This window comes from Humulus lupulus, chromosome 7 (genome assembly GCF_963169125.1).
Source record: "Humulus lupulus chromosome 7, drHumLupu1.1, whole genome shotgun sequence".
Lineage (NCBI taxonomy): Eukaryota > Viridiplantae > Streptophyta > Magnoliopsida > Rosales > Cannabaceae > Humulus > Humulus lupulus.
In genome coordinates, this window is record NC_084799.1 from 142182579 (window position 1) to 142196601 (window position 14023).

Consider the following 14023-nt stretch of genomic DNA (forward strand, 5'->3'; position numbering starts at 1 on the left):
AGTTATTTTTGTAACATTAGTTATAGTTATATTTTGTGTAAAACCTTTTTGAGATCCATTGTATATATTTAAAGTGTTTAATGAAAGTTTTAGCTCTTTTGACCAAATGTTTTAATACATTAAATACGGTTTAATCTTTATAACACTTTCAGTCCAGTTGACTTGCATCACCAGTTAAGCACCATTTTAAACACACAATGTAATTATCCTAGATTAGTAGGGCGTTACAGTGATGCTCAAATAAACATGATTTTTATTCGACCAGGTATAAAAGTGGACCAAAAAGGCAGTTGAAAAGTTTTTTCACAAAGTTTTTCACATACCTTATAGAGGGAAAATTCCCACTATTTTTTCAGAGGTTAACAATCAAAATTTTCATCAATTCTATGGATTTCCTAGAATCAAACATATAATCAGGCATACTCAAAGCCTAGAGTCCATTTTCCTACTTCACAAACACTTATTTTCCCAAAAAAAAAAAAAGAATAATTTTTAGAGAAAAAATTCACCATTCTTTCGGTTTGCTCAAGAACACCAAGAACTTGAAAGAAAACAAATCATAATTACCATAAATTTTTGCATGAAATTACAAAGGAAAAAGGTAGATGATTGGGAAAACTTGTTAGATGATCTTGAAGAAAAACTTGATGCGAAGAGAAATTGAAGAACCAGAAATTTGGGAGCAAAAGCTTCGGGTTTGAGGGAATTTTCGTAGAATGAGAGAGAGAGAAAGTTTGAGAATATGAGGAAGGTGAAGGAAATGAAAAAACAAGGATATATATAGCCCCTGCCCACATGCGAGCAACTGATTTTCTTAGGATTTACGACCTAAAAGCATGTAAAGACATTTTATTAATTTCAATAAAAGTACAATTTTATTATATTTGAATGTTATAATTATTATTTGAATAATTTATATGAATATCATGAAAAAATTATATTCACTTATGAGGATATGATCTTGTATTAATACGAGAGAATTAAGATCATATATAATGAAAAAAATAGTAAGTAACATATTAAAGTAAGGAATCTTTAATGAATGGTTACTAGTATGGTTTACTAAGCATACAAGATGCAAGTAGTCTAGATTTAGAATACTGATGTGGATAGTGTAATGTCCCAAATTGGATAATAAGGCTTAGTGCCTTGATTAGCGTGCCAGGAGGGCAATAATTTATTTAAGTATGTTATTATGTGGATTAAATGATTATATGATTAGAAATGCATGTTTAGGTGAATTAAATATGCATGTGGGCCCATGCTGGTTAATAGGATTATAATTGTAATTTTGGTCTGTTGAGGGCATAAAATGTGAATTATGTGTGGTATGCTTGATACCACGAGGTTGTGGAGATTTATTTGTGATGTGTGATCCGAGACGGTCCTAGGGTGCGGAATAGCAAAATAGTCACAACGGGGTTGAATACGCGACTCAGGGGAGCCTAGGGGTATTTTGGGAACATAGCACGTGTTTGGGATTTACCGGGTAACAGGTAGTGAGTTAGAAAATATTTAAGCATGTTAGGGATTAAATGGAGAATTGTAGGAACACTAGAGGAATTAGCAGAATTTGGAAAATGACGGGATTGCCCTTGGTGGCATTAAACAACTAAGGAATCTACTTAGGGGCATTTTGGACAATAGGCATCTGAGGATATACCTAAGCTAATCAGACCTCTAGAACATGTGAGAAACAAAAACACAACACTCAAAGGAAGTAGAACACTCTCAGCTATAATATCTATCTCTTTTTCGGCTCTCTCCCTTTCTTTGGTGTGCTTGAAGCCTTAGTGAATTTTGAGGAGTTTGGCTTAGAAATTGAAGACTTGGAGGCTTGAAGTGCTTGGGAATTAGCTTAAAGTCGAATCAACAATTGAGGTAAGGATTTTGGTATTGAAATTTTAAGTTTCGACTGTAATTTTGTTAAGTTTTGGTTAGGTTCAAGCTATGGTATGGCCTGCCAAAGCATGAACGGAAAATTTGGATTGAAGATATGGCTAGTCAGGGTAATACAAGGCAAATAATAGAACAAGAGCCCTACCCTCTAAGCTAGAGGAGGAAATTACTATGATTAGCTATGGATTATGAACCCGGCTGGATAAAACCTCTAACTCTTGGACTATCAGGGGAGGAGTAGACTCTAATATATTTCATTTTGGGAAGACTCATCTGGACTAGACTCATGCACAACCTACCTAATACCCGAGGTAAAAAATCCCTGACAAAAGGAAGGCCACGAAAAAAGGTTTGTTCTGCATTCCTCAAATATGACGGATCTAAAATGAAGGGTGTTATCTACCACTACAGTAAATGGGGTAGCTATGGTTGTAGCGAACAACCAAGTGATCCACACGCTAAAGAAGGGTCACGTTTAGGTCTGGATCCATCGGGTATCGACTCATGAGCTGCCTTGGGTTTAATTGAACTAGCCTAAAATTGGCAGTAGCTTGGTTTAATTCTCTATATGGGTTACCTTGGCCGGAGGTGTTGTTGTGATAAATTTAATATTTGATTTTAAATATGCAAGTGCACGTAGTCACACAAGTAATACAATGATAAGTAAATCGTCTCCACAGGGATTGGAAAATAGAAAAATAAGCAAAACAATTACTAAACAACTTATAAGTACTAAAAATCAAATGGGTTGTTTTTAGGCTAAACAAAATATTAAAAAGATGGAAATACTGAAATTAAAAACTGAAATGATCAAGAAAATTGAGAGAAATATATGGATTGCAAAATGGACTTGAATTATTGAATTCCCCTATATTAATAATCCTGAACAAATTGTGGATATATTGAAGTAGTAATATTCTAGTAAAACTCACAGGTTAACAAGAATTCATTTAGACACTCATAAAACTTTCCCAAATTTTATGACATTAATTCTTCTACCCAATTAAACATATTCCTATGCAAAATCAGATTTAAGAATGCAAATCAAAGTTTAATTCTCAAAAGTTACACAAGGCAAATAAAATATCCCTATGTTACTTACTAACATAACCTAACCTAGATTATGACTTGTGTCATCCAAGTTCTTCCCATTACATTTAATCTTTCAAGCATTAAACATAATTAAATAACTTCACATTGCTGGCCAAACAACAAATAGAAATTAATATAAGCACACTTGAATGAACAAAGGAGATTTTACTAAAATAAAGTGCACGAAATTGATAGACTATAACATAGGGTTCATCAACAATTCAAGCCACCTAAAAATTAGTTCATGGCTGAGTTCATAATCATTAATCCACAATAAAAACAGCCCATAATATTCAAATTCAACAATCACTAAGAGAAATGTAAAAATGGAGTTTAGAAATAGAAAGAAGAATAAATCCAAAGTGATGCTTGAGCTAGCTTCTTCCTACTCCTTCTTGTTGCTGATATTTTTGGTTCTCCTTGTTTCTTCTTCTGGTTTTTCTTTCCCAAAATGGTTGCTGCCTCCTTTTGTGTATTCTAGGTTTTCTGCTCTTTTTTACCTAAAGTACCATATTGCCCCTTTTTCTCCAAAAACATATATTCCTCCTTTCCCTTTTGTCCTTTTCTCCAATATGTTGACTAATTCTTTCTGCCCTTGCCACCTCAGCCAAAATTTCCAGCTTACCCATTGACTACCACGTGTTCCATGTGCCCAAAGGCTGCCTGATCAAAATGCTTCAGCAAAATCTATTTTGCTGCAACAAACCTGATAATTCAGCCATCAACAACAAAATTCAATCAAAATAGTTTCACATGTTAGTTCATTCCTTGTGCGAATATTTATCCATGAAACTATTACCTTTAACCCAATAGCTATTAAAAACTACAAAAATAATTAAACTCAATTAAGATAATTAAAACACCAAAGTTAGCTACAAAAGCTAAAAATAAACTAATATCACCCATGATTTTTTTCACAATTATAAGTTCAAAATAACATGAAATAACTCTTCATTCAAGAGTTATCAAGTGCCGGCTGTTGCCCCGATTCAGGTCGGCCATGGTCATGATGTTGTCCATCTTCAGAGATCTTTCTTTTGCGCACCAGCTGCGCGACCTCCTCCTTTTCTTCAACGTCTTCAATGACAGGGATGGCTTCTTAAGGAGGAGGGAGCTTGGGGGGAGGACCTCGAGCTCCGATGGCCAGTGTCTGATCTTTTCGGATCAGTTCGCAGGCCACCATGGTAGCATCATTAACTACCATCCAGAACTCCTTCTCCTTGGCAGGAATACAAGCCAACATCTCATATTGACCTCTAAGGGTCTCTAACTGCCCCGTTCTCTTATATATAGCTGCACAAGGTAACAACTCTATCAAAATATCTTTATATTTGATTGAAATAGAATTCAAGTACGAAGTTCAAGGAGCTGAGAAACTTACGAGGATGGTTGAAATACCAATGGGTGCAGTTGTTGAACCCATTTGACATGAAGAATTTATCCTTGTAGTCATTTGGGTGGCTGGGGAGGTCGATGACAGAGGCCGTATTGGGGAATCTGGTATGGTAGTAGAAGCCATCACCTCGTGCCCTTTCTTCAGGGTTGTCTTTGAGACAAAAAAAGCACATGATGTTGGCGGGGCTGGGAACCTCCCACTCATGCTTCAAGAATAGATACTTCAGCCCCACAAAAAGTCGATAAGAATTGGGGGAAGCTCGAATGGTGCCAGTTCAACGTAGTTCACAAAATCTACGAAATATTGGTCCAAAAGGAGAAAGGCACCTGCCTTTAGGTGATCGTCACTCCAGGCCCCGAAGTCATCTTGAAATGGAGTGCAGCTCTGCTCTCCTTCCAGTGGAGGCCGGGCAACAAGACCCTCAAACCCCAATTCGATCACGTGACTCAACAAAAATTTACTCACCTTGCTCCGAGTCTTTACCTGGGATTCGATGCGCTTAACCTAAAAAAAGGCGTTGGGGTCAACAACAATCTCCCTATCCACCACTGGGTCGAAGAGGGGAATAGGGGTCTCAGACACAATCTGCTTACCCTTACTCTTACTTTGAGAAGAAGAGCTCGTGATTGACTTCTTTTGGTGGGCCATGATTTAGCTTGCTTGGCGACAAAGCGGTCTGTTAGAGGCAACTTAAGATAAAACCTTGCTACAGTGATAAAGGTATGGTAACTTGAGGTTTTGAACTTGATTTACTCGACCTATGATGTTTACGAGCTAAGATTTCCCCTAGCATGAACACGTGTGCACACTCACAGTCAGTGACCACGCGTTATAAACTCGGGAAATCGCTGATACTTCGACATCCGCGTGTCAGAACCAATGCCTTTTTGGAAATTGGTTTAATACAAAACCACTTGAGAAACCGTAACCCTTAAGCTACCTAGAACTAAACTAAAAACCCTCAAATTTTTACGCTAACACCCAGACGATCCTCTTTCAAAACCCAAAAAATCACCCGTTTCTTTTTGTACACTATTTCTAATTAGACCTAATGCTATTTTTTTTGGCCTAACAAAAACCCATGCTAAACTCAAACATAACCGAAGTAAGAAAATATGCTGGAAAATTTCATAAAACTTATTGAAAAATAAGGAGATGAAATTTAAACCAGATATAGAGACACTTATAGATTGGATGTTCGGTCGATGGAAGTGATGACAGCCCCAAAGATAGAAGCCTGAAAGCTTCTGGAGAATGAGGGAATGTCGAAGGTTTTGAAGGTGTTTTGAGTAGGAAAATTAAATTTTTTTAATACAAAGGTGGTGAGGTTCAGGTCTATTTCTCCTATTTACACGTAAACTTCGAGAACCAATTTGGGCCACCCGAATAAGTCAGTTCAGGATCCAATGCCTAGATTAAATAACCCATACGGCGAAAAAAAGTTGACAAGACAGTTGCCACATTACTCGAAACCCGAACAGGCACCTATTACAGAGTGACACATGTTTCATATTCGAGTAGTGGGTGGGCACGATTTCACATGACAAAAGCCTAAAAGCCCATACCGCGCATGTCAAAGGTGACATCAAGCATGAGAAGGAGCTTGGGGAGCAGGAGCAGGAGCACCGGGTACAACTGGCAGATAAGCGCATGAAGAAAGTGTACAGATACAATATCTAGCTAACTCTGGAGTGAGCAGCTCGAGTTCAACTTGAAAGCTTATGACAACCAGATAATCTTCAAATTGCCTCTTATGCCGACAAACTAATTCGAGATGCGTGATGGCCAGATCTCCTTTTTGAAACTCTAAACTTAGCATGTGTTAGGATAGATTAGTTCTGAGGCATTTGTTGGTTTTTATGGATCAAATCAGAGATTATATGCAGCGGAAAAACAATCAAAATTGTTAATTTAATCCCATAAGATTTCTAGATCTACTTCTTCACATGCTACATATATATTGAATCAAAGACATGAATAGAAAATTACCTTAGGTCCTTCCTCGCTGCTATCTTTTTGTATGACAAAAATCCTTGAGATCTCACACCAAGATCTTCCAAAATGTTCTCAGCACATAAAGAACGAGTGTGGGCTCGCTATATAAAATAATAGGCAAAATCTATTTATCAGATGTTCTCAACACATGAGATCTTATAAGATTAGGACCTAAGTTTGTGAAGAACAGTGATCTATGCTTGTATCACTATTCTTTTTCTCTCAGAGAGATTTCACGATATTTTTCTATCCCTGAAAAGTTACGTTCTGAAAAACTGATATCCTATATTTAATATATCCAATATATTAAAAATAAAATATTAGTTATTTTAAACAATTTGAAAATAACTAATCAGTTATCAGATTATGTTTAAATAATAATATTTTAATCATATTACAATATCTCATTATTTATTTAATATTTAAATAACTAAAATTGTGGAACCAAGAAACTACTCAGAGTCTCTTATGCGTGTAGTACAGTGACTGTGCACTGTGCTACACGTGTACCACATGCCAGGGATGGCATGTGATTTTTCATAATTTTTATTATTATTTGAATACCAAAAATCCCAAAAATAAATTAATTCAAAATTAATTATATTTTTGTTAAATCAAATAATGAATTAATTCTCAATTAATTAATTACACATAATTAGACAATAATTATGTTTTAGAAAAATATTTTACTAATCAAATAAGTCATTTTGCCCATTTTTGTATTTATCTTTGTCAGTGTTTGTTTGAGCCATTTCGGGGACCATGGACCTATAACATTAAGCTCCAATAAATTGAAACTAAATAATTAAACTCTTTAATTATAATAGTTAATTTATTAATTATGATATTTCATCATTATAATTTCAGAATTGCACTATTTATGTTATAAATATACTTTTACAGAAATCTTATCCTTAAGTCGTCCATTGATATAACCATCTTACAATAGTTCAACCCTCTAATTAATTAGTTCATAAATTAGAATGGAAGAATTACCATTTTACCTTTCTAATTTGCTTCTTATTCCTTAAGTACCATTAATTCACTAGTAAATAATTAATCTATAATCTAATTATAGATTTGAGCTCAAATTCATTCAGTTCTAGAATTAACCCTTAAGGGAACTAATATACGATCCGTTAGGAAAGATTAGATTCCGTATTGTTGATACATGTTCCCAGCCATCCATGATATTAAATCTCCAAAACAAAAGTCATTAGCCTCATTCTTTGAAGAGACCTTAACGAATGAATCAAAAGATTTAATAAACATGAACAGGAGTTCATGAACACTCACGATTTAGGTTGATCTATAAATGATCATCAGTTATGATATGAATTACAAGTCTTTATTGTTAAATGGTTTTTGGATAAAGACTTTTATTCATATCGTTCCATGTCATATATAATCATATTATATAAAGCACCTTTACAGAGATGTCTTTCCACATCAATAATCCGAATCTAGATTATTTGTATCATCGTGATACTTAGTAAACCGTACTTACAACCCCAATTAAAGAATTCCTTAACTTTAATTTGTTGTAGTTGACTATTTTTATTCATTTATGTGATCTTAATTCTATCGTACTAATACAAGATCACATCCTCAATAATGAATATGGAATTTTCCTGATATTTACAAAATTATTCAAACAATAATTTAACAATCTAAATATAACAATAATAATAAACCATTGTATTTATTGATTAACAGAAATAACAAAATCTTTTACATGCTTTTAGGACACACTCCTAACAATCTCCCACTTGTACTTAAAGCAAGTGAGACATTTATCTCAATCCCATATTACGTACATGACCCTCGAATTGCTTTACAGGAAGTGTCTTCGTGAACAGGTCTACCAGGTTGTGTTCTGATACGAATTCAAAATGGACACATCTCCTCTATGTACGATTTCTTTGACCAAGTGGTATTTGTGCTCTATATGCTTTCCCCTCTTGTGGCTTCTTGGATCTTTAGAATTAGCCACTGCTCCACTATTGTCACAGTAAAGAACAAGTGGTTTCTCCGGTTCAGGAATAACTTTCAGATCGGAGTAGAACTTTTTGAGCCACTCAGCCTCCTTAGCTGCTTCACAAGTTGCTATATACTCGGCTTCCATGGTGGAGTCTGCAATTCTGGTTTGCTTAATGCTTCTCCAGACTAATGCTCTTCCTCCAACAATAAACACTGATCTAGAAGTCGATTTCTGACTATCTTTGTCTGATTGAAAATCAGAATCAGTGTAACCAGTGTGGTTCAGGTCTCCACTTGAATATACAAGCACATAATCTCTAGTATTTCTAAGATACTTGAGAATATTCTTCACTGCAATCGAATGACTTAATCCAGGATTGGATTGATAATGACTGACTATCCCTACTGCATAACAAATGTTAGGTATTGTACACACATGGCTTACATCAGACTGCCTACTACTGAGGCATAGGGATACTGTCTCATGTCTTCCTTTTCCTGAGGTGTTTTGGGACACTTCTCCTTGGAAAGTAGTACTCCAGAATGGGTTGGCATATCACCATTTTTGGAGTTTTACTTATTAAAGCGTTCTAGCACCTTATCAGTATAAGGTACTTGAGACAGTGCCTAAGTATTTGTTCTGTCTATCTCTAAGAATCTTAATGTCCAGAACATACTTGGCTTCTCCCAAATCTTACATTTGGAATTGTTCAGCTAACTAGTTCTTTACCCTTGATAATGATGTTACGTCATTTCCAATCAGTAATATATCATCAACGTAAAGAATGACGAATACTACTATACCATCTTCGATTTGTATATAGACACAAGGTTCGTCAACACTTTGTTCAACAACCAAATGTTTTACTAGTGTCATCAAATCTAAGATTCCAAGATCTAGAAGCTTGTTTGAGTCCATGAATGGACCTAAGATGCTCGCAAACATTTTGCTCTTGACCTTTTAATTCGAACCCTTCTAGTTGAGACATGTAAATGGTTTCATCAAGGTAGCCATTCAGAAAATCTGTTTTGACATCCTTTTACCAGATCTCGTAATCCATGCACGCAGCTATGGACAAGAGTATACAAATGGATTTTAGCATGGCTAATGGAGAAAAGGTTTCTTCATAGTCAACCCCTTCTTACAGGATGTAACCTTTGGCTACAAGCCTTGCTTTGAAAGTCTCTACTTTCCCATCCGCTCCTCTTTTCTTCTTGAATATCCACTTGCAACCAATGGGTTTGATATTCTCAGGTGGATCTTCAAGAACCCAGACAAAATTGGAATACATCGATTCCATTTCTTAGTTCATGGCTTCTTGCCATTTTTCTTTATCAGAATCATTCATTGCATCTTCAAATGTCAATGGATTGTCTTTGTTTGTGTTAAACACAAGCATTTGAACTTCGTGTTCATAGTGCGTGGGTTACTTACTAACCCTCCCACTACGACAAAGTTCTCTACTATTTTGACTAAAACTAGTAGTCTCCTCTTGCCATTTTTCATTGGTTATTGCTGGTGACTTTGCAACTTCATTCGAGACCATGTCCTCCAGTACAACCTTACTGCGAGGTTTGTGGTTATTAACATAGTCATATTCAAGAAAAGTTGCATTTGTCAATACAAATGTTTTATTTTCTTTTGGACTATAGAAAATTCCACCTCTAGTCTCTTTGGAATATCCCACAAACATGCACACTTCATAGCGTGTTTCCAACTTCCCGGTCTTTCCTTTAAGCACACGTGCAAGACACCCCTAAATTCGAAAATGGTGTAAACTAGGTTTATAACCATTCCAAAATTCTATGGGTGTCTTTTGGATAGGCTTAGATGGAACATCATTCAATATGTATAGAACACATTGAATCGAATAGCCCCTGAATGATAGTGGTAATGATGAGAAGCTCATCATTCATCTAATCATATCTAATAACGTTTTATTCCGTCTTATTGAAACACCATTTTATTGTGGCGTTTCAGGTGTAGTGAGTTGGGATTGAATGCCATGCTCACGTAAATGGTCCTCGAATTCAAAATCCAAGTACTCTCCTCCTCGATTAGATCGAAGTGCTTTTTAGTGATTTACCTAATTGCTTTTCAACCTCTGCTTGAAATTCATTGAACTTTCTAAAAGTTTCAGATTTTCTTGGCATTAAGTGTAGGTAACCATATCTTGAATAATTGTCAATGAAAGTGACGAAATATCCATAACCTCCTCTTGCTTGTACATTAAGTGGGCTGCAACATCCGTATGTACTAGCTGAAGTAGCTCTGTGGCTCTTGAACCTTTAGCTGAGAAAGGTCTCTTGGTCATTTTTCCTTCTAGACAGGATTTACAAACAGGGAGAGATCCTATAGATAGTTCTCTTAAAGGACCATCATTTACAAGCCTATTTATTCTATCTAGGCCAATATAGCCCAATCTCAAGTGTTACAGATATGTCTCATTATCAGACTCAGTTTAATAGATCTAGGATTAGCTGTTTTAAATAATTTAGAATTATAAAAATTTGTCATTCATTAAAAGTATGTAAACTTTGTTTATCCCAAAGCATTTGCATAATAAGTAAATAGATAAATTCTTTATATAATAACTACTTTATTAATAAAGAAATAAATGTTATGCAAAAAATAGAAATATGTTTCCAAACATTAATAATCAAAATTACTAATCATAAACTAAATTTCTAGACTGTAGTTTTCTTTGTTTAAAGAAATCTAAAATTTCTAAAACAAAATAAAGAAATTTAAATTGTTCAACTAACAATAAAATTACTAAATAAAAACTACTCTCCAACTTCTCCAGATCTTTACTCGCTATCAAAATCCTCATCAGTTTCTTCCTCCTTTTCAAGGTTCTGATTCTGCGAAAGGAAAAGCAAAAGAAAAATAGATTAGTGGCGTATATTTTTGAATCTGATATTCATAGTATTTGAATCTACTATTCAAAGTTGAGAAAATATATGTAAATCTTATTTACCTTTCTCGTTTGACATAAACGATGACACTCAGCAAAGACTTCCTCTGTCATTGCTCGCCACATCTCATGTGCTGAGTCATAGTGTATATATTTTTTCTTTGTTTCGTCAAGAATGGTTGAAAGCATGCAATAACGTGCCAACCGATCGAATTTCATCCAATTTGCATATTTTTCTTCTGCTTCATAACTAGTAGCCAGAGGTGGTTCTGTTGGAGGTTTTTCACAAACTGTTGACATCGTCTTCTTATAAGAAAAAATGGTCAACATGCCTCGAAACCAGTGTTGCATATTTTCAGGTTCAAAAACCAAGGATTTGAGAAAAGCATCGGTATGTAATTCACCAATAGACATTTTTTCTTGGAATAAATAAATAAATATTATTATATATAGAAAAATAAATATCAAAGTTTCGGAAATTAAACGTGAGGCATGAGCACAATTAAAACAGACAAAATAAAGTTTAATTTCCACGATAAAACTTTCTAACAATCAAAGTGCTGCCTTAAGTTGGTCAAATTAATCTTAGAGAATTTATAAGACGTTCTTATCTTTATTGTTTAAAACTTAAAATAACTCTTTATTTTCTCTTTTAAACATTAAAGTACCACTTAGTTTGGTCAAGTTATGATTATCCACTGCAAAAGCTTAATCATAACTTTGTGAGTGTAACCCATTATTTCAAAGTTTATGACTTAACTTAGGACATGCCGCCTTAGGGTCGGTCAAACCTAAAATACATCATTAGTTCCTATCCGTGTAAGAAATATAACCTTGCTATTTACATGTCTAGACAACTTCCTTAGGTAGACGAAAACAAAGTCGTCGCGAGGCGTTATTCACATCTCACGGTGTTATATTAATAATGGAGACCACGGGTTATGTTTGAGATATCAATCCTCTCCCACTCACTATTTTGAAATAAATGTTTTTGACCTAATTAATTCCAAATTAATTATAACATCTTTAAACCTTATGAACATAATTAAAATTGGAAAGAAAGCGAGTTTCTAGGTTCATATCCAATTTTAAATTACCAATTATGTTCATCTAAACTTTACTAATTTTTTTTTTAAAATAAAGTTGGTTTAAAGAAATAAAGTCATAAAGACTTAAAATCGGTGTGAAATATTACCAAGTTTTCAAAATAAAACTAAGTAATTTATATGCAATTTGTTTCACAAAACAATTCATATAAACATATAGGACAATCCTAATAATCATGTTTCTATTAATGAGATGCATGATTATGACTGTGTGGGTTTTTATGTATGGCACAAAATGCATGAACATGTTATCAATCGCATCAATTACATGAAAATAATTATTTAAATAAATAAATAAATAATCAATAAATATTGACCCGGGTGCTTTTGGGTATTTCTAATTTTACAACAACTTTATAAAATTAAAAAAATAAAATAAAACCGCCTTGATCTCCATCGGGCTTCTTTAGTTTACTTTTGGTAGGATATGTGTCGTTGTTGGTCCAGAATAATAATAAGAAAATTATCTTGATTAATTAAAACAAAACTTTAAAATAATCATTATTTTTAGTTTTTAATTAAAACAACTTTTAATTAAAACAAGAAACTGAAATATTTCATTAAAATCTGTTATTTTTAAAATTAAAATTTCAAATTTTTTTTTGTTAGGATAACAAAATTATCACATTATTTAAATATCAAATTTATAATAAATAGCAGATTTAACATTTTAAAATTTTTTAAAAAATAACAGAATAATTTCAGAAAAATAAAAAAAATTCTGGACCAGTAGGACGGGGACACAGGGCGTCAAACAGGGCTGCCGGGGCTGTTTTTGTACGGCAGCGGCTCGGAAGGTGGCGTCGAAGGAACAGTGGCTGAATTCTGAATCTCGGGCTCCGTTCTGACTTTTGTGTGATCGGAATTACAATTTTATTGTGTCAAAAACCAAATAAAATTACATAAATCCTATGCCCTTTAATGGCTTACACAATGATCTAATCATAAACAAATCCTAATCTAAAAACACCATACAATTAACGATTCAACATTCCCATGCATTCAATCATATTAAGCCATCCATTCATTCATCAAAATAAATAAATACATAAAAGTAAACCCACGCATATTCAATATATATATATATATGTGTGTGTGTGTGTGTGTGAAGATGGCTCTGGTACCATTTGTTGGTTTTTATTGATCAAATCAGAGATTATACGTAGTGGAACAACAATCAAATTGTTAATTTAATCACATAAGATTTCTAGATCTACTTATTCACATGCATGTATATATTAAATCCAAGACATGAATAGAAAAAAATACCTCAGGTCCTTCCTTGCTACTATCTTTTTGTATGGAAAAATCCTTGAGATCTCACACCAAGATCTTCCAAAATGTTCTCAGCACACAAAGAATGAGTGTGGGCTCACTATACAAATAATAGACAAAATATATTTATCAGATGTTCTCAACACATGAGATCTGATAAAGTTTTAAACCTAGGTTTTGTGAAGAACAGTGACTTTTGTATGTATCACTGTTCTCTTTCTCTGAGAGAGATTTCTAGATATTTTTCTATCCCTAAAAAGTTACGTTTTGAAAAACTAATACCCTATATTTAATATATCCAATATATTAAAATAAAATCTTACTTATTTTAAAAAATTTGAAAATAACTAATTAGTTATCAA

General features: G+C 33.9%; 1 protein-coding gene across 1 annotated transcript; it reads right to left on the bottom strand.

Moving 5' to 3' along the window:
• Nucleotides 1–11132: 11132 nt before the first annotated feature.
• On the bottom strand, nt 11133–11613 carry LOC133789947 (uncharacterized). The gene is made up of 2 exons (XM_062227598.1): nt 11344–11613; nt 11133–11227 (listed from the first exon to the last, which is right to left on the bottom strand). Exons 1-2 carry the CDS (start codon nt 11608–11610, stop codon nt 11174–11176), a joined length of 321 nt encoding a protein of 106 aa, XP_062083582.1. The 5' UTR covers nt 11611–11613; the 3' UTR covers nt 11133–11173.
• Nucleotides 11614–14023: the final 2410 nt, after the last annotated feature.